General features: G+C 33.3%; 1 protein-coding gene across 3 annotated transcripts in view; it reads right to left on the bottom strand.

Moving 5' to 3' along the window:
* The window catches only part of LOC141345193 (protein mono-ADP-ribosyltransferase PARP6-like), a 176,416-nt gene extending 170,196 nt beyond the window's left edge, over positions 1–6,220 (bottom strand). For all 3 annotated transcript variants that reach the window (XR_012356972.1, XM_073850076.1, XM_073850077.1), the window contains exons 1-2: positions 6,005–6,220; positions 1,322–1,452 (exon numbers count right to left, since the gene is read on the bottom strand). Coding sequence is in view for 2 of the 3 variants with exons in the window: in XM_073850076.1 (XP_073706177.1) it covers positions 1,322–1,324 (3 nt within the window). In the remaining variant the exon portion in view is untranslated. The remainder of the gene's footprint in view (positions 1–1,321; positions 1,453–6,004) is intronic.
* Positions 6,221–21,441: the final 15,221 nt, after the last annotated feature.

Below are 21,441 nucleotides of genomic sequence, written 5' to 3'. Positions count from 1 at the left end.
CTGTTTGTTTATCTGTGGAAAGGTTGGTAGTGCCGATTGTTTTTTTGGCATATCTCGGACCCTAGGCTGACCAGAGAGACGCGGTTTTTTCACAGACAATTTATGGGGCAGGCAGCGAGCGGATCGTGAAGAAAGCTCAGCTGAATTTGACACTTTATGTTTCAGGCTAGAAATCGCTGATACAACCTTTAATCACCAATAGATTAGCTGCCAAAACATCATGTGTTTTAACCTATTGGTTATTAATAATAAACGATAAAAAGAAGCCTGTTTTGTAAGTGCGGTCATGGTACCAAAATAAAAGAATAAGTGAAGAGCGCTGTTCAAACGGCTTTGTTTTATATAATATTTTTCAAAATATAAAATTACCTGAATTTAAAAAAAAAAACGAGTTTTGGAGAGGAGAAGGTAAAAAGCAATACAAAACAAATAATGTACAGGTGATGTTACCATTCCTTTGCTCTCAAACTAAATGCAATGTAATAATAGGCCTTATTAAATAATAACATTAATAGTGCAGCATGCATCTAACTCTGGGTGAAAAGCTTATCATAATCACAAATCCGTGAGAGCAGTTTACAAACTGTGGGAACGGATTGCGAAAGCGTGCGCACGGATTATGATTTTGTGGGTACGGATTCAAAATCCGAGGGTACGGTTTACAAAATCTGAGCGCACGGATTGGAAATTCGTGGGCACGGTTTGTTAATCCGTGGGCATGAATTGTTAAACCGAGGGAACAGTTTAAGAATTCGTGAGTACGGTTTATAAACTGAGGGAACGAATTGCAAAACCGTCCCCACGGATTAATTATTTTTCTTCTACAGGTGACGTAAGGGGCTCCGTACCAAACACATAACACAAACATATAAAATCAAAATAATTATATATCCAAAACGATTCACAGAAATAAATAAAATGCATTAAACTTAAACACATTTTAAAAAGTCATAATTTCATTAAACAACTTAAAGTTGGGGTTCTTGAAAGAAAAATGGCTTTTTTTTTGTCAACCATCTCACAATTTATTACAGCTCATATACAGTACAGTTAGAATAACATCCAATAAATTTTTTCCAATGCACACATTAAAATGCAAATTTTCACTTGTCTCCTATGGGATGTTCTAAATGAGCAACAGTAATGAGGAGGGCGGACCTTAATGAAAGGTCAAATAAAGAGTGGTGTGTCATCTCACATCTGTCATTCCTCAGCCAGCGTCCAGAGCCGACCATCAGCCCTGAGTTTGTGTTCAGAGACCCGCAGGTGAACGCAGGCCGTGTCTGATGGTGTTTGCGTGTAATGAAGTGTGAATGCTCACCATTGGCTCCGGTGTTCACAGACGTGTTTCTGACAGGATGAAGCTTCTCTGATCCATTTCAGCTCAAACCGCAAAACAACAGACACTCTGGAGGACAGCAGACACCTTCAGTAAGATGAGCTCTGGGCTCTCTGAGGAAGAATATACCGAATATTAGATAAATAATTCATCAAAACCACAGAGAGCTCTACATTTAACTTATTAACCAGTTAGCCGAGAGAAACAACACATTACTGCAGAATTATGCATCATACTATCTATAATATCTGCAATCATCAAGATTACATAACATCTGGAATAATGGAAGAAAACATATGCTTAGTGCTGTTTGCTAAAACAAACATTACTGATCTGTTGGAACATAAAACAGTTGAAAATAAATCATTTAAACAAACATTGAAGCAAGAAAAAATGTTTTAAAATTAGATTATTCAAGAACATTTTACAAGTAATTTTTTTTTTAAATGTAGTGTTTAATTTGATGTTTATTTGATATTTTATATATACATATACACATACACACACATACAGTATATATATATATATGTGTGTGTGTGTGTGTGTGTGTGTGTGTGTGTGTGTGTGTGTGTGTGTGTGTGTGTGTGTGTGTGTGTGTGTGTGTGTATGTGTGTTTATAATTTTAGTACTTTAGGCTACATTTCCAGTTTTACATGTTTCATCTAGTATTTATATTTTCTTTTATTTCATATATATATATATATTTATATATACACACAAACAAACACAGTATATATATATATAAACCTAATATAGTGTCAAATTTTAAAAATGTAGAATTACAACTAATTAGTATTTGGGGTGAAAGTAATTTATATTTTAATATGTTGTAAATAAGCCTGACAAGATTGTTACACTGAATGACATTTTAGTGGGTGTCTTCTGTAAATTAGGGAAAAATGTATGATATTTATTTTTTGCTCAGAAAAGCAAAAACAAAAATGCAATTAAAGAGAAAACTTTTACCTTTGTTTTTTGGAAAACAACAATTTAAAGCAGTATTACACTTATTTTTTAAGCTTAATTATTCGTCTTTGACCAATTACAATGCAAAAAAAAGTCATAATGGTCCTACAAATGGTAAAAAATTTAATGCATACATTAAATATTATATATATATATATATATATATATATATATATATATATATATATTATTTAATGTATGCATTAAAATTTTTACCATTTGTAGGACCATTATGACTTTTTTTGCATTGTTACATAGTTTTTTTTTATTTCTATATAATTGATTTTTAGGTGTATTTCAAATTTAATACATCAAAAAATACGCTTCAGTGAGAATCTAATGAGAATTACCATTAAAAATAATGAAAATTACAAATAAAACTCAAAAGTAAAACATCTAGATTGAAACCATCTACAAATAACCCTAGCAACCATTCAGAGCACCCTAGCAACCACATTGCAATGCACAACAAATCGCCCAGAAGCAACCAGTCAGCATCACTCTCGCATCGTGACCTTTGCACAGTCAAACATCGCTGACATTTTCCTCACATGAAAAATTCCAGTGTCATATTTTTGAGACTGTAAATGACAGCTATCCGCTCCTCTAGAACTACAGAAACCAAGCCGACTTTCTCTCTCTGGTTTCACCTCAGCGCAGCCGTTTAAAATAACGTTCTGTTCCTTCTCCTCCATCTCGCCACTGTGTATCCTAGCAACAACCCCTTCTGTCTGTGTCACTGTTTCGACTGTGTGTGTGTGTGTGTGTGTGTGTGTGTGTGTGTGTGTGTGTGTGTGTGTGTGTGTGTATATGCGTGTGTGTATATGTGTGTGTATGTGGGCACAAATTTATAGAAGCAATTTCCCAATTAGTCCTGTGCATAAGTCATATCTGATAAAAACAGACCATACTGACGTCACAAAACCTGCCAAGTACATGCATGCCTTATATTTCTCCCCAATATTCAAAAGATGGAGCAAAAAAACAGTCAAAAGGGTAAATTTATCTATAGCATCTAAGAGCTGAATAAACACACTTTTCGTTGATGTATGGTTTGTTAGGATAGGACAATATTTGGCCGAGATGCAACTATTTGAAAATCTGCAAATATTGAGAAAATCACCTTTAAAGTTGTGCAAATGAAGTTCTTAGCAATGCATTTTAATTATTACTAATCAAAAATTAAGTTTTGATATATTTACGGTAGGAAATTTACAAAATATCTTCATGGAATAAGATCTTTGGCACAAAAAAAAAAAAAAAAAACTTTGATCATTTTGACCCATACAATGTATTTTTGGCTACTGCTACAAACATACTCATGCAACCTAAGACACATATTCTACATTAAAATATCATATTTAGGAGCATTACGATTTTTTTGCATTGTGAAATTATTTTTTAAATGTTTTTTTAAATGCATTTTAAATAAAATTACTGCAAAAACATTCTAAGTTGTAAATATGAGTATGTTTTACAAGAAAATACTTTAGTCTTTCTGCTTCAAGATTTCATGTTTTTTTTTAAACTCGTATTTAATTTATTTTTTACGCATTTATATGTAATACTTTTTAATGCATTCAAATAATTGTATTACAGCAATGAGATTTGCGATTAAAGATAATGATTGTTTATTCTTAGTTTTTATTGCTACTTTTATCTTTTATATACATCTGTTGCGATTATTTTGATTATTTTTTATTATTTTTATGCCAGTCACTTTGAATTATTTTAACTATTGTGTATGAAACTTTCCATATAAATAAACTTGCTTAAAAATCACAAATAAAATTCAAAATTAAAACTTCTGAAAAAGAAAATCTGTTTAATTGTCATGAAAAATTATGACACACATGCACATAATTCCTGTTTGTTTGTCCTGAATAATAACTAATTTCAAACTTCATTTGAAATTTGAATGCATTTAGTAATTTAGCAGATGCAAAATGAAAAACAACAAAAGAGCAATACATTATGTATATAAATGTTGTGACAAGTCTCAGTTATAGTAAATAAAAAAAACAAGTAGATGGAATAGAAAGAATAGGGAACTAGTGTTAGAGGGTCTTTTTTAAATAAAAATTAAAAGTCGAAAGAATAGAAAAAGAACAGAATAATAAAAGAATAATTTATAATAATAAAAGCAGTGACATTTTCAGTCAAATTAAGTCTCAATTTAGTCTACAGACCTTCAGATCAGATCAAAAACATCTATGAAAAACAGCCATTTTGTTTCTATAGAGTCACAGTTTCTCTCTCCAGCAGCGTCTGTGTCTTATATTACTGTATGATGCACGTCTTTGTGAATATCATCCCTCTAATGGATGCATTCATGTCTTTTATATCAAACCTGCATGAAATCAGTCAAACATTTAATGCTAAAACTAATATACTGACATCTAAAGAGGAAATTAAATGACAACAAATAAGAAGCACACATTTTAGGATGAAACAACACGTCTGTTAATGAAGCAGATGCAGAATTGTCTTAAGTTGTAAATATGAGTATGTTTTACAAAGAAAATACAATTTTAGTCTTTCTACTTCAAATTTTCTTGTTTAAATCAATGTTACTAGCAGTTTCTTTGTAATTAATTTCTACACCAATATTTTTATTGTAGGATTGATTTTTTTTGCGCTGTGATATTTTTTACACTCGTATTTAATTTTTTTAATGCATTTATATGTAATACTTTAATGCATTCAAAATATTGTATTACAGTAATGAGATTTGCAATTAAAAAAAAAGATTTTGTTTATTCTTAGCTTTCATTGCTACATCTGTTGTGATTATTTTATGATTATTTTTTATTATTTTATGCCAATTTGAATTGCTATCGCATATGAAACTTTCCCTATAAATTTAACTATAAGCTGGAAAATCACAAAAAAAATCAAAATGAAAACTTTATTTAATTGTACATTTAATTGTCAATGATGCACATCCACATTTTCCTGTTTGTTTGTCCTGAATAATAACTAATTTCAAACTTCATTTGAAATGAATACAGTAGTAATTTACCAGATGCAGATAGAGAGAGTGCAAAAGAGCAAGTCTCAGTTATAGTAAATAAAAAAAAAAAACAAGTAGATAGAATAGAAAAAGAATAGGGAACTAGTGTTAGAGGGTCTTTTTTTTTTATAAAAATAAAACAAGTCAAAAGAATAGAAAAAGAACATATAAATAATATGAATAATAAAAGCAGTGACATTTTCAGTCAAATTCAGATCTCAAATGAAAAACAGCCATTTTGTTTCTATAGAGTCACAGTTTCTCTCTCCAGCAGCGTCTGTGTCTTATATTATTGTATGATGCACGTCTTTGTGAATATCATCCCTCTAATGGATGCATTTGTGTCTTTTATATCAAACCTGCATGAAATCAGTCAAACGTTTGATGCAAAAACTAACATACTGACATCTAAAGAGCAAAATTAATGACAACAAATAAGAAGCACACATTTTAGGATGAAACAACACGTCTGTTAATGAAGCATTCGCAAGCACCGAATGATTTACGGCCAATATATGAGTCTAATCATCATATTGGACAGCATCCATCTGCTCCAATCCCCCGTGTGTCCTCAAACACCCCCCTCCACACCCATAATGCCCCGCAGGAGCCTCTACATACCGATGCATCCCGAAAAACACAGACGGCCAGCATCCACGGTACCCCCTCCCCCACATCCAGCTCACCTTCAGCGAGGATGGAGCGACCGCCAGACGGCTGCTTCTCCTCCGACACGACAGACAGCGGATCAACAACACAATACATAAAGAAACACGCCACCGAACCATCCGATGGGGTAGAATTACTGGGCACTAGCAGCGGCCATCCATGCTAATTCTCCATCTCCGGCTCACTCTGTGTGTTTATCTGTTGCAGATCTCGTCTCTTCCAGTGCTGTCTTCTTTTTTGCCTGACAACACAGTGAACTGAGCATGCTCAGTGAGAGCCAGCAGAGTGAGTCATGTGACCTACAGCTGACAGGAGAGAGAGAGAGAGAGAGAGAGAGAGAGAGAGAGAGAGAGAGAGAGAGAGAGAGAGAGAGAGAGAGAGAGAGAGAGAGAGAGAGAAGCAATGCATTTAAATGGATTGTCAGGAAAAAAAGATCAAACCCACCATGTTCAAAAGCAACAGTATATTGATTCTTAATGTATTTTTAGTCATTTTATTTTATTACATTGCTGGCACCATAAATAAATCGAGTTAAATGATGGGTCTGAATGTTAAAACTAAAACTGAAAGAGTGAGATGAAGATGCAGTTTTTACAAAATATCTCATTTTGACTCATACAATGTATGCTACTTATGACTGGTTTAGTGTTCCAGGGTCACAAACTAAAATAAATAAGCACTAACAAATACGAAAATTACTAAAACTAAATTTGAAATAAAAATATTTTTAAAAAGCACATAAAATTATTAAAACATACATAAAAAAACCTGAAAATATTAATAAATACTATATTATTAGATAAATAATTTAATTCATTAACTTGATGTACTAAAATAACTAATAAAAATAATATGTAAAAATGACTAATAATAATTTACTGAAATAATAAAAAAATTTAAATAAAGCTGAAATTAAATAAAAGATACATATTAGATAAAAAACTTAAGCTTAAAAAATAATTTATTTAAAAACAAAAATGGGAAATGTTGCTTTAACAACTAACTAAAATAAATAAGCACTAACAAATACAAAAATTACTTAAACTTCATTTGAAAAACAAAATTTAAAAAGCACATAAAATTATTAAAACGAAAAAAACAAAAAACGAAAATTAAAAATAATAATTCAAAATATGAATAAATACTATATTAGTAGATAAATAATTTGATTCAGCCAGTTCTAAAGGCAACAGCTGTTTTTTTCAATTTGATTAACTTGATGTACTAAAATGGCTAATAATAATTAACTGAAATAATTTAAAAAAAATTGAAATCAAGCTGAGATTAAATAAAACATACATATGAAAATGATGAAAAACAGAACAGAACCTAAGAAAGTAAAAAATAAATAAATAAATAAATAAAAAAAATGTTGCTTTAGCAGCTAAATAAAATAAACAAGCACTAATAGTAATAAATAACACAGAAATAACTGAAAAAACTAAAATAGTACTAAAATAATGCACTGAAATAATAATAATTCAACTGAAATTCAAATTCATAAATAATTTTACAAATTAAATGTGACCCTGGACCACAAAACAAGTCATAAGGGTCACTGTTTTGAAATTGAAATTTTTAGATGCAATTCAATGTAACAAATTGCTTTTATGTATCAATTAACAATAGAACTATTCAAAATCTTTTTTGAAATAAAGCTGAAATTAAATGAAAGATACATATTAGATGAAAAACTTAAACTTAAGAAAGTTCCATTTTTAAAAAACTAAAATGAGAAATGTTGCTCATAAAATTAAAATGAAGAATAATTCAAAATATTAATAAATAGTAGATTAGTAGATAAATAAATAAATAATTCTATTATTTTTATTTCTATTATTATTATTATTATTATTATATATAATTATTATAAATTAAAAATAATTTTAATTTAAGTTTTAATAATTTTATGTTCTTTTTTGTATTTATTTTTGTTATTTCTGTGTTATTTTATTACTATTTATCTACTATTATTTACTATTAGTGCTTATTTATTTTAGTTAGTTGCTAAAGCAACATTTCTCATTTTTGTTTTTTTAAAATAAACTTTCTTAAGTTTAAGCTTTTCATCTAATATGTATCTTTTATTTAATTTCAGCTTTATTTTTTTATTTCAGTGAATTATTATTAATCATTTTAGTACATTGCATTAATAAATACTATATTAATAAAAACATAATATTAAAATAACACAGAAATAACTGAAAAAAAATGATTTAAAAAAAAAATATTTTAATTCAGCCAGTTGCAAAGGCAACAGCTCTTGTTTTTATTTTGATAAACTTGATGTACTAAAATAACTAATAATAATTCACTGAAATAATAATAATTCAACATAATTTTAAATATAAATAATCAATAAATAATTTTAAAAGGGTCCTTTTTTTCAATTGAGATTTGTGATGATTAATGATTAATGTCTTTTTAATCTTTAATTTGATTTTATTACATAGCTGGCATCTTGTGTTTTTGATGCACTGCCAATTTTATAGGCAAATCATGTTAAATGATGTGTTTGAATGTACAAACTGCAACTGAGGGAGACAAAAAGAGCAAAATGAAGAGAATAAAGCAACATCTGTGTCGTGATGCTGCATTAGCCGATGGCAGTGTGCTATTTTTATCAGCAGAGTCTATTTATATCTGTGTGTGTTTTTATCATTGTGAATTGAAGACATTTGTATACAGTATGTTCATGTCATCCTGCTCTGTACACCAGCTCTAGTTTTGCGGTGTGACGGCCTCAACCGTTACCGTATTAATCAGAGTTTACCCTGCTTACCTCGTTAAGAGCCTCGCTGCACACAATGACCTCCAGAGCGAGAGACACAGAGAGACACAGAGAAAGAGAAAGAGAGAGAGATAAGCCATTATCCAGCTCGTCCTCGGCTGCGTGACTCACGTCTCTGAGAGAGATACAGCGCTGTCTCATATCCTGCCGTCCTGTAAAAAAGACACTTGGATTAATTATTCATAAACACTTAAAATAGCAAATGCCTATTTTAGAATCGACTAAAGCAGAACTGCTTTAAAATTAATGAGAGGACAGTAGAGGACATCTTGTTCGGTGTGTTTTAGAAGTAATTCAGTGACAAATTGCTTTTATGTATTTATTAACACTAGAACTATTAAAAATTAAATAAAAGATAAATATTAGATGAAAAACTTAAACTTAAAAAAGAGAAATGTTGCTTAAGCAACTAACTAAAATAAATAAGCACTAACAAGTACTAAAATTAATACAATTAAATCTGAAATAAAAATATTTTTAAAACTTAGAGTTATACATCATCTGAAAGTTAAATAAATAAGCTTTCCATTGATGTTTGGTTTAGGATAGGACAATATTTGGCTGAGATACAACTATTTAAAAATCTGGAATCTATGGGTGCAAAAAAATAAAATAAAAAATCTAAATATTGAGAAAATCACTTTTAAAGTTGTCCAAATTATGCTCTTAGCAATGCATATTACTAATCAGAAATTACGTTTTAATATATTTACGGCTGGAAATTTACATCTTTATTATCTTTATATTGGAACATGATCTTTACTTAATATCCTAATGATTTTTGGTATAAAATAAATAATAATTTTGACCCATACAATGCTGTTTTAGCAACCAACTAAAATAAATAAGCACTAACATTTACTAAAATTACTGAGCTAAAACTATTTTTTAAAGTGCACATAAAATGATTAAAACTTGAATTAAAAAGATTTTTAAAAATAAAAAAGAATAATATTAAATATTAAGAAATACTATATTAGTAAATAAATAATAGTCAAATAATATAGAAATACCTGAAATAAAACACAAAAAAACTAAAACTCCCAGGCAACAGCTCTTAATGAACTTGATGTACTAAATTAACTAATAATAAATGACTGAAATAATAATAATTCAACTGAAGTTCAAATTCATAAATAATCAGTTGTATTATCATTAGTATTTTATTTATTTCTTTTATATTGATATATTGTTATTTATACATCATCTGAAAGCTGAATGAATAAGCTTTCCATTGATGTATGGTTTGTTAGGACAGGACTAACTATTTGAAAATCTGGAATCTGAGGATGAAAAAAAATCTAAATATTGAGAAAATCGCCTTTAAAGTTGTCCAAATGAAGTTCTTAGCAATGCATATTACCAATCAAAAATTACATTTTGATATATTTACTGTAGGAATATCTTCATGGAACATGATGTTTACTTAATATCCTAATGATTTTTGGCATAAAAGAAAAATCGATCATTTTGACCCATACAATGTTTGTTTGGCTATGGCTACAAATATACCCATGCTACTTAAGATTGGTTTTGTGGTCCAGGATCACAAATAATAAATAATATATACATACTTTCTAAAAAAAAATAAAAAAAAAATTGAAAAATACAAAATATATAAACATAAACTTCAAAATATTAATTCATAGTAGTAATTGAAACTATAATGATGCTGAAATAACACTGCTAAGAGAAACATGAAGTAACCATTCAGTATGTGCATCTGTTGGTAAATTCGTATGTGTGCGCTTTTATTCCTCATAAAGGAGACAACTTTCTTAATAAGGTATCGGCTTTATTGTTCTAAAAATGTATTTGAAAAATAAAATCAGTATAGAATATAGAGCGTTAAAGTTAAGAAGAAACACTGCACGTGAAAAAAAATACTGTTTTTTCATGCACCTGTCAAGTTTGAGATTTTTGGCTTGTTGGTGTTTCATACTAGTGGTAAGAAAACATCCAAAAGACATTGTTAAGTGTTTCTTTTATAGCACTTTATCTATTTGTGTCAATAGATTTCAATTACAATATAGATTTTTAAAGGCTGTTTCCTCAAAATGAGTTTTTTCTCCTACACTGAGCCATAAATCTCCACTTCAGTAGCACTTACACACACCAAACTTCACATTTTTATTCAGATTCCTGTCTACATCCTGAAGGTTTTTACAGAGGGATTTGCTCATATATCATTTGCTTGATTTTATACAACATTTTATTCCCCCCAAAATGGTAAACAATACAGAGTTTTCTGTCTGTTCTAAGTTTTTCCTTAACTATGATTGAGTGAAAATATGAGATACCCAAAATTCCCTCTGTATAAACATTTGACTCTAATATGTTGAACAAATTAAACAAGAATTTTGAAACTGACTTCATCCAGTGTTTAGATTTTTGTACTAGAAATGTATGCAAATTAGTGGATATTTCATTAAATAATGCTCATCTGCATATTTAAACCTAACATTTTAGAAAACTTGTAATACAAAAAAGAAGTTTGCAATTATTAATGTAATCAATAAACTGGGTAAGTAAGGTGAGATTGATTAAGATTGATTTTTGATTGCAGACTTTGTTGTTATTGCAAACCTGAACTCAGTTTGAGCCACTGTCCAGAACTCTGATGCAGCTGACAGCCAATCCAGAGTGCATCAATGGGATTTATGATGGGATTTGACCACTGCCTGTCTGCAGACAGCAGTGGCGGCTTACAGGTCGAAGTTTGCATGGATTGGAAGATGGGTTTGAGAGAGAGGCACAAGGACACACAGCAGGTGAGCAGCGGTCAGTGAGCGAGCGGCCGTCAGGTGAGCAGCGGTCAGCATGGGCAGCGGGAGCAGCAGCAGCGGTGGAGCCGTCGTGGAGAGCAGGTGAGTCCAGACACCTTCACCTGGACACAGACGTGCAGATGGTCAATGTAGCATGACAGCAACAAACTAGTCTCAAAACAGACTCATCTTCAAACAACAACCAATACTAGCTATTGAAATGATGCATCCTCAGACATGCTAGTCCTCAAATACAGTTGAGGTCAAAAGTTTACAGAATCTGCGAAATGTTCATTATTTTAGCAAAATAAGAGGGATCATACAAAATGCATGGTAGTTTTTATTTAGTACTGACCTGAAAAAGATATTTCACATAAAAGATGTTTACATATAGTCCACAAGAGAAAATAAAAGTTGAATTTATAAAACTGACCTTGTTTAAAAGTGTACATACGCTTGATTATTATATTACATACGCTTATTTTTCCTAAACTGTTAAGGAAAACATTTTAGAAAAATCCTTCAGGTTCCACAAATTCTTTGGTTTTCCAGCATTTTTGTGTATTTGAATCCTTTCCAAATATGACTGTATGACTTTGAGATCCATCTTTTCACACTGAGGACAACTGAGGGACTCGTATGCAACTATAACAGAAGGTTCAAACACTCACTGATGCTCCAGAAGGAAAAACCACGCATTAGAAGAGCCGAAGATTGAAGATCAGGGTATTTTTTAACTTGTTTTGTCTTCTGGGAAACATGTAACTATCTTTTGTAGCTGCTGAAGGGCAGTACTAATTGAAAACAACAAGATAAAATTAAGAAAAGTGTACACATCTTCGTTCTGTTCAAAAGTTTTCACCCCCGGCTCTTAATGCATGTTTTTCCTTCTGGAGCATCAGTGAGCGTTTGAACCTTCTGTAATAGTTGCATATGAGTCCCTCAGTTGTCCTCAGTGTGAAAAGATGGCTCTCAAAATCATACAGTCATTGTTGGAAAGGGTTCAAATACACAAAAATGCTCAAATTTCCTATTATAAGTGGATGTTCAATTAGGTTGCAATTAAATGCAAAGGTTACTATCAGTTTTGAGAATCAAACACGGAATAAAAGTCCAATGCATATGCTTTTGAGAATATTCAGATATTTCCATGTGTAATATTCCTTCATTCATTACACTCTGTTTCATGGTTTAAGTACAGAAATGAATAGTGCAGATTTCAAATCTGTGCAATAAAAAGGGTGCATTTGAATCTTTAGCTTTGTTCTGAAACTCACCTTGATGCTGCTGATCTTTTATATCTTGCATTGGCTATTCCTGCCCACATTCTGTGCATATAATAAAGAGACAGAAAAAAATCACTGCCATTGAAAACAGCATATGCACACTAGAGGGCGCTATTAATTAACAAATGAAGGCCTCCAAGTCTCCAAAAGACACAAGTATACTGTTATTTATATAACTCATCACTTCACATTTACATTCCTATTGTAAATTACACAGTTGTCTATCACTAACCAGTGTTAGTACCATGGTACAATGATGCTATCCCATGGAAATACCTGATTCATATTACCAGACAGCTTTGATGAGCTTTTATGAGTCATGAAAAACGTTTTTTTTTTCCATAATGCATCAGTCAAAAGCACAGTGCTACCATTGTGCACGTCCAAAAAACATTGCAAGGTTTTACATGTGAACATGCCATATGTATTAAAAACTGGTTGAGTAAGTGGCATTTGTTATATAAACATATTAATTTAGAGATGATAGTTTGTTTAGTGCTCTTACATCGCTAATGTAAGCTATATGCGATATATAACGGTGAAATATCTCAGTGTTTGCTCTTTAAAGAGTTAAAAGATGACCGCTACGTGCGTCTGCGCAAGTCTCAACCACAGGAATCAGGATGGATTAACGCGGAAGTGCATTCATTTCGCTGTATGCACTCTATATATAAACAAACGAGTAGATTTATATGGCCAATACGTCAATTGTATTATTTAAACACGTGTTTTAAATTATCAACAAGCACTTTGACGTTCATTTTCCGTTTAAAAGCAGAACAGTACAGCATCCTCATGTCACGTGATCTCCTCGTGCTCAGGCACCGTGCCTCTCCTGCGCTCTGATTGGATCATTCCACTTCCCTCATATTGCGTTTCATAATCCCCCATCAGGAAGCTTGGCTTTGTTTATCAAGTCTTTAGCGCATTGTTGAGTTTCCTTTCGTTGACGAAACGTCAAGAAACCTTTAGAGATCTTTCTCTGCAATGTTATAATCAAACACCGCTGAAAAAAACACTTATAGTGGCATTTTTTATAGTGTGACGTCATTCGTATCAATCCGCGTGCGCCTTTGACGGAAGTAGTTCCCGGTAGGTTTGGCAGATCACCTTGAGCTCTCGATCAGGAGCGCATCAGTCACGGCCGACTAGCAGCAAACGCAGGTGAGTATCTTCACTGCAGCACCAACACAAATCAACATTGCTATAATCATACAGTTAGGTTTTTTCCACTAGCAACGTTGTTGTGAACAGTTTCAGCTTAGGTTTTCATCCGTCAGAGTAGCTGCTCTCATAAAATAGCGCAGGTTTTGCTCATCTTCAGTTGGTGTTTACACATCCTGCTGAGGATTTTAACCGTTTTTGTGCTAGTTTTGTATTTAATTTGGCAAACGTTCATTTTTAGTTGATTCCCACCACACTGCACGTCTTTAAACGTATGTTTCACTGCGGTTTCCGCTGTTTTATCCTTTCTAACCGTCTCTCTTGACATTCATCGTCTTTGTCATTTTAATATTGATAGTTGATCAATAACCGTCGTTCATTATGAATTCATTCGAATTGGAGACTTACGTGCGCGCCCTCGCGCAAGAGTCTGCGCTGGCGGAGAATGTGACGCAGAGGCGGGACGTGACCCGCAGCGCATCCGCCACATTCTCCCCCAGCAGGACTAGAGCAAAACCACCTGTGTGAACACAGATAATGATGATGATGATGATGAAGAAGGTGATGTTTGATCTTCAGAGAGGCTCTAAACGCTCAGTTTGCTATGCACTATGCACTGCATTAAGTTATAAGTATATAAATGCAGTAATGAATGAATGGTGCTGGCCTAAAATCGCGCCCCTGCGGGCATCTCAAGCGCAGTCTCTGGCTCTCATCGTGTGGGAGCGCACACTTCATTGATGGGTGCTAATTATGATGCTGCATCATGTTTCTGCGAGGGAGGAATTGGACAGTTCTGTGTGTTTGTCTCGCAATCACATGCATTGACACTTTTTGCCTTGTCAGATTTCAAGTTTGGCTCTTACCTTGTGTCTTTTTGTTCGAGGTTAATTTATGTCAACTGCATTGCTTGTTGGCTCTCATTCAGAAATGAATTGAGAGCTTTTAATACTTCCAAAGGCATCTTTATGTAGAACACAGTTAAGGTTAAGGTTGTTCTGTGCCTGTTGTTCTGAGACTAAATTGTGCTTGAGTTTACATCCTTGCAGTTCTGTTCTTTCTGTCACAAAATAAAGAATAAAAAAGATATTTGCAACTTTTTATCTCACAATTTTGACTATTTTATGCCACAGTTTTCACATTTGGGAGTTAAACTCACAATAATTATAAAAAAAGTTGCATTTACTTTTTTTATTCTGTTGTGGAATGACCTTCCGTAGCATATGTGACCCTGGACCACAAAACCAGTCATAAGGTTAAATTTTACAAAACTGAGATGTATACATCATATGAAAGCTTAATAAATAGGTTTTCTATTGATATATGGTTTGTTAGGATAGGACAATATTTGACCAAGATACATCTATTTGAAAATCTGGAATCTGAGGGTGCAAAAAATTCAAAATACTGAGAAAATCACCTTTAAAGTTGTCCAAATTAAGTTCTTAACAATGCATATTACTAATCAAAAATTACATTTTGAGATATTTATAGTAGTAATTTTACAAAAAAAATCTTCATGGAACATGATCTTTACTTAATTTCCTAATGATTTTTGGCATAAAAGAAAAATCATTAATTTTGACCCTGACAATGTATTTTTGGCTATTAATACAAATATACCCCAGCAACTTAAGACTGGTTTTGTGGACCACAAAACCACTCATTTTGTGAAATTGAGATTATTACATCATCTGAAAGGTTTGTTGGCATAGGACAATATTTGGCAGAGATAACACTATATGAATATCTAGAATCTGAGGTTGCAAAAAAATCTAAATATTGAGAAAATTTAAAGTTGTCCAAATGAAGTTTTTAGCAATGGATATAACCATAAGTTTTGATGTATTTATGGTATGAAATTTCCAAAATATTTTATGGAACATGAGTGAATTTAAGAAGCTAGTATTAAAATGGAATGATATAAACATAGTACATTTTATTTTATCCATAAATTATATCATATATGGGCTATTCCCAGAAATGCTAGAGTAATCGTGTTTGAAATGCCACCCATAGAAATGTGCATTATATATTTCTCTAAGTGTACTTAAAGGATTACTCCACATCCAAAATAAACAATTTACTCATCCCCATGTCATCCAAGATATTCATATCTATCTTTAGTCGCAAAGAAATTAAGTTTTTTGAAGAATACATTACAGGATTTCTCTCCATATAGTGGACGTCATAGGTGCTCAACGGATTGAAGGTTAAAAATGCTGTTTCAGTGCAGCATCAAAGGGCTCTAAACAATCCTAGCCAAGAAATAAGTGTCTTATCTAACAAAAACACTCTTCACAAAAAAGGTAAAACATTGATGTAGGATGATTTTGAAGTTAATGAGATGGGAGTTTTTTGACATACCCTAACTGTCTTTAACATTTCTGGTTAAAAAGTGTATACATATACATTGGTTTATTTTCTTTAAAAAAAAAAAAAAAATCTAAAACAATTGTTTCACTAGTTAAGACCCTTATTCCTCGTTTGGGATCATTTGAAGCTGCATTGAAACTGCATTTTTAACTTTCAATCCATTGAGCACCATTGAAGTCCACTATATGGAGAAAAAGTTCTTTGCGACTGAAGAAAGAAAGACATGAATATCTTTGGATGCCGTGGGGGTGAGAACATTTTTTGGAAATGTTTATTCTCAAAGTGGAGTAATCCTTTAATTAAATGCAATTCAGTAAATTGCTCTTCCTGTCATTCCAATTTCAAACATTGAAATGGAGAGCACATGCATAAATTCTGATTTGTGCTGAATATGCATAGCTTGAATTCAAGTGTGCATTAAATTAAGTTTATTATAAACAGTGTTGGCACTTGTTTCAACATCGACGTATTCAAACTGTCAACACTTTTTCAAGGAAGCAGTTTTCAGTTCTGCAGTGAGTGTGTGTCGATGCAGTATGGGAATATTTGCTGTAACATCCTGTTGAGTTACACCAGAATGTCAAAAGCTTCCACTAAACCAGCAAAAGAAACCAACAGTAAAATAGCCACCCACAGCTCTGCAGTGACACAAACTGGCCTTTCATAGACCTCACCAGGGACGTCCCAGTGCTCAGTTATTAGTCATTATGCTGAATCACAGAGAACAGACTCACCTCAGCCGCTCTTTGCTGCAGTAAAACACCCGTTTGGCTTCACAGACTGCGGTAGATATGAGTCCTTCTGAGTCCCACTGTGAGTCCGTTTCATACTGGTGCAATCCCAACTGGTCCTTATGGCATCCACTTCCTATTTTAGCCCAGCATTGTAATGTGATCTACACTAAACAAGGTGGCCCTGTTGTGGCCAGTCCTCAACTCTACCAGTGTGTTTAGGCACTCGTGTTGGCCTGGAGCCTTAATGCTCGTGCAGGACAGTAAGTGTGCGTGTTGCTTGCGTGTTTTATCCTCTCTGAGGGGAAGAGGATTTAGTGCTCAAACTCCTCGGCAGCACGATATATGCTGCTTCTTTCTGGCTGGCGTCCGTGTTTGCAGCGCTGCGATTGGGGAGAGAAGGTCACGCACACTGGCACTGCTCTGCAGGGCTCTGAGAAACACACAATGCCTTATTTCCCAAAGCCGAAGGGCCTACAGGTGGGTTAGTTTAGGAGTCAGACTGCTGTTTCTGATGAGTGAAAGTTTTGTTAGGCCCAGAGGACATTTATAGTTAGTTACTAAACCAACCAGTTCTTGTAGGCATGTATTGTTTGTGTACAAACTCATTCAGATCATTGTAATTGACTGTGTGTGTGTTTAGATGCGGGATTGCGGTGGATTAATAGACGTGCACTAAAGTTAGACAGCATCAGTGCTGTGACAGATACAGAGGTCAAAGGAACACTAGACCATAGATATGACCCGACACAGCTGTAGGGCTTAAGGGTTGATTATGCTGCGCTTTTCTTTCCATTGAATTCCATTTATATGCATATGAATGCAGGAGAAACGCAAGAAATTTCCAAAGTCTGGTGAACTATTTGAATTTGTATCATGTGACGACTAGTGATCAATGGAAGTTCAGCGTGATCTTTTAGATGATTTGCAGGACTGCAGTGTTGCAATAAAGGGAAGTTGAGTACATATTTTTACAGTTTGGCTGTATTATACACTACCAGTCAAACTATTTTGGACAGGAAGTCTCTTCAGCTCACCAAGCCTACATTTATTGATCCAAAATACAGCAAAAGCAGTAATATTGTGAAATATTTTTACTATTTAATATAACTGCTTTTTATTTTAAAATATTCTAACATGTAATTTATTTCTGTGATCAAAGCTGAATTTTCAGCATCATTACTTCAGTCTTAAATTATCCTTTAGAAATCATTCTAATTTGCTGTTCAAGAAACATTTTTTATCATTATTATTATCAATATTTAAAACAGTTGAGTACATTTTCCGTTTCAGGATTTCTTGATGAATAGAAAGATCCAAAGACCAGCATTTATCTGAAATAAAAAGCTTTTGTAATAATATACACCATACCATTCAAAAGCTTGGAGTCAGTATCATTTTTTTGGCAAAGAAATAGAAATCAATACTTTTGTTTAGCAAGGATGCTTTAAAGTGATAATAAAGACATTTCTAAACTTAATCTTTCTAAAGATTCTTCTGAACTTTCTAATTATCAAAGAAACCTAAATCAACTCAATTTGTTTTTAATATAATAATAATAATACATTTTTTGAGCAGCAAATGAAAATATTAGAATGATTTCAGAAGGATCACGTGACTGCAGTAATGATGCTAAAATTACATTTTAAAATATTTGAATAAAAAACATTTTTTTTTAATAAAAATATTTAGGTTTTTGGCTTGGTGAGCAGAAGAGACTGCTTTAAAAAAAACTATAAAAATTTTACTGTTTAAATTTTTATAATGTATAATAGGGCTGCAACTAACGACTATTTTAATAGTCGACTAGTCACCGACTATTGAAACGATTAGTCGACTAATCGGATAATTATTCAATTTTTCTCAAATTTAGCATGAGATTGCTTTAATTATGTGGAAAATTATAGTAAACACAAGAAAGAAGGGGGTACTTCAATGAAAAATGCATATTTTGCTGCTGATAGGCCAATTCATACTAAAAGTAAATAAAAATGCCCTGTCTAAAACCAATTAGGCACAGTGCTCGGTCAGTACAGACATAAATGCATAAATTAAGAAACTCTATAATTTTTTTAATGGACAGGCACATTTGTTTTATAAGAAAAAATAAATTAAAATCAAGTAAACATTTTCTTCCTGTAAACCATCAGCAGCAATAAAACAGTAAACAAAAATGTATATCCAAAACAAAACGTATTGGCTTCCATGTTATTTAAATCTTACCGAGGCCAGCCAAACTCCGTTTCATTCAACTGTCCGACGTGCTTTCTCTTTAAATGTTCGTGCATCACAGAGGTGCTGCCGTGATGCGCAAGGACTGCTTTACAAACCATGCAGGTAATATTTTAATTCGCCGTAGCAGGCTAAAATGCTCCCAAACTTTACGCCTGTTTCATACATACTCAGTCTGCAGTGCGTCTACAGTCCGTGTGCGTTACGTATGCGGTGCAGAAGCAGCACAGACTCGTTTTGCTTTCACACAGAACGCATTTGCAGTCCGTACATTGTGATCGTTCTAATCCGTTAACATAGCACTGCAGACGGAGTATGTGTGAAACGGGCGTGTTTTGGTACGCGCAGCTGCTGCGTTGGACGCCGCCATTTCTGTATGTTATCGCTCAGCATAGAAGCTGCGTATGTGCGACTCTCGGCAGAAAGATGCCTCACTCGGTTGTCTGGCGACAACATCGACAATGAAATTCATTGTCGACTATTTCTATTATCGATTTTTGTCGACAACGTCGACGAATCGTTGCAGCCCTAATGTATAATAAAAAAGACACGAGTGCATGATTGCTAAAGTGATGTTACAATCATTGCACTATCCATAAAAATTAAACATGCACAAAGTCTGGTGTGACTGGCTTTAACTGGGAAAAAAAAAAAAATTATATTATCGTGCACAGCAATGTATGAAGTCAGCTATATAAGTGCGTCCAACTTTATATGCAGTACACTCACGCAAAGTGATATGTACTATATAGCTAATACCAATTCCTTGATTGTTTATATTGTCACCGATTTTAAACTATGTTTTTGCACATCTCTAAGCTGTTAAACATGACAATAAAAAAATCTGGCACCATTTCTAGGATGCCAAAATGAAACAGTATGCTGTAATACAAAAAAAAAAAAAAAGATCCTAATCTTACTGAAATCTCAGCTGATCAAACAGTTATTCATCGTATATAAATTGTGGAAATGTTGGTGCCTGGAGACTATAGTGTAACTGAGTTTTTAAAGAGTAAATGTGTGATATGATTATGAATTATGAAGAAGGTATATTGTTAAAGGTTGTATCAGCGATTTCTAGCCTAAAACATAAAGTGTCAATTTCAGCTGACCTTTCTTCACGATCCGCTCGCTGCCTGCCCCATAAATTGTCTGTGAAAAAACCGCGTCTCTCTGGTCAGCCTAGGGTCCGAGATATGCCAAAAAAACAATCGGCACTATCGACTATTCCACAGATAAACAAACAGTGTTCCAACCAATCAGCGTCAGGGGTTTGCTGTTGTGGACTTTCCTACTGGTGCTGGGATGTGAGGGAGGCGGAGCGAAAGTCCACAACACCAAACCCCAGACGCTGATTGGTTGAAACACTGTTTGTTTATCTGTGGAAAGGTTGGTAGTGCCGATTGTTTTTTTTGGCATATCTCGGACCCTAGGCTGACCAGAGAGACGCGTTTTTTTCACAGACAATTTATGGGGCAGGCAGCGAGCGGATCGTGAAGAAAGGTCAGCTGAATTTGACACTTTATGTTTCAGGCTAGAAATCGCTGATACAACCTTTAAGTTCAAAGAGTAGATTGACTAGTTCAGTGGTTCCTGGAGGCCCTCCAACACTGTACGTTCTGCCTGACACACCCATTTCAGTTTTTGGAGTCCAATAATAAGCTGATGATCTGAATCAGGTTGAGAACCATTGGACTAGGTGATTAGTGATGCTAGGGGGTTCCTTTATGGTTGCTTTAAAGGAGTTCTGATCTACATAGGTCTCTGCATATATTTAGAAGTGCTTTTTAATATGACTCTTGTATTTTCTACTACTTATTAATTTTATTATACCATGCCTTCCCAAGCCTTATTATTTAAGGAATTCGAATTGCAGTTGTCCAGTTTGCTTTGAAAGTGAAATTGTTCCTGTTCATTGGGCTCTGAGATCAAGCCTGTGTTTGCATAGCTGGGATTTTTGTAGATAAAGCAGGGGATGTGCTTATAAAACAGGCCTATAATAACAAGACATTCACGTGACATTCATTTCCAGGCTAACCCTGTTGACCTTCAGTGTCCTTGCTAGCATTGTCTATTGAGCTACATAGCATGAATGCAGTCAATACCTGG

The sequence above is a fragment of the Garra rufa genome, chromosome 11 (genome assembly GCF_049309525.1).
Source record: "Garra rufa chromosome 11, GarRuf1.0, whole genome shotgun sequence".
NCBI lineage: Eukaryota > Metazoa > Chordata > Actinopteri > Cypriniformes > Cyprinidae > Garra > Garra rufa.
Note: the sequence above shows the minus strand (reverse complement) of the source record. Positions and strands in the feature narration are given on the sequence as shown.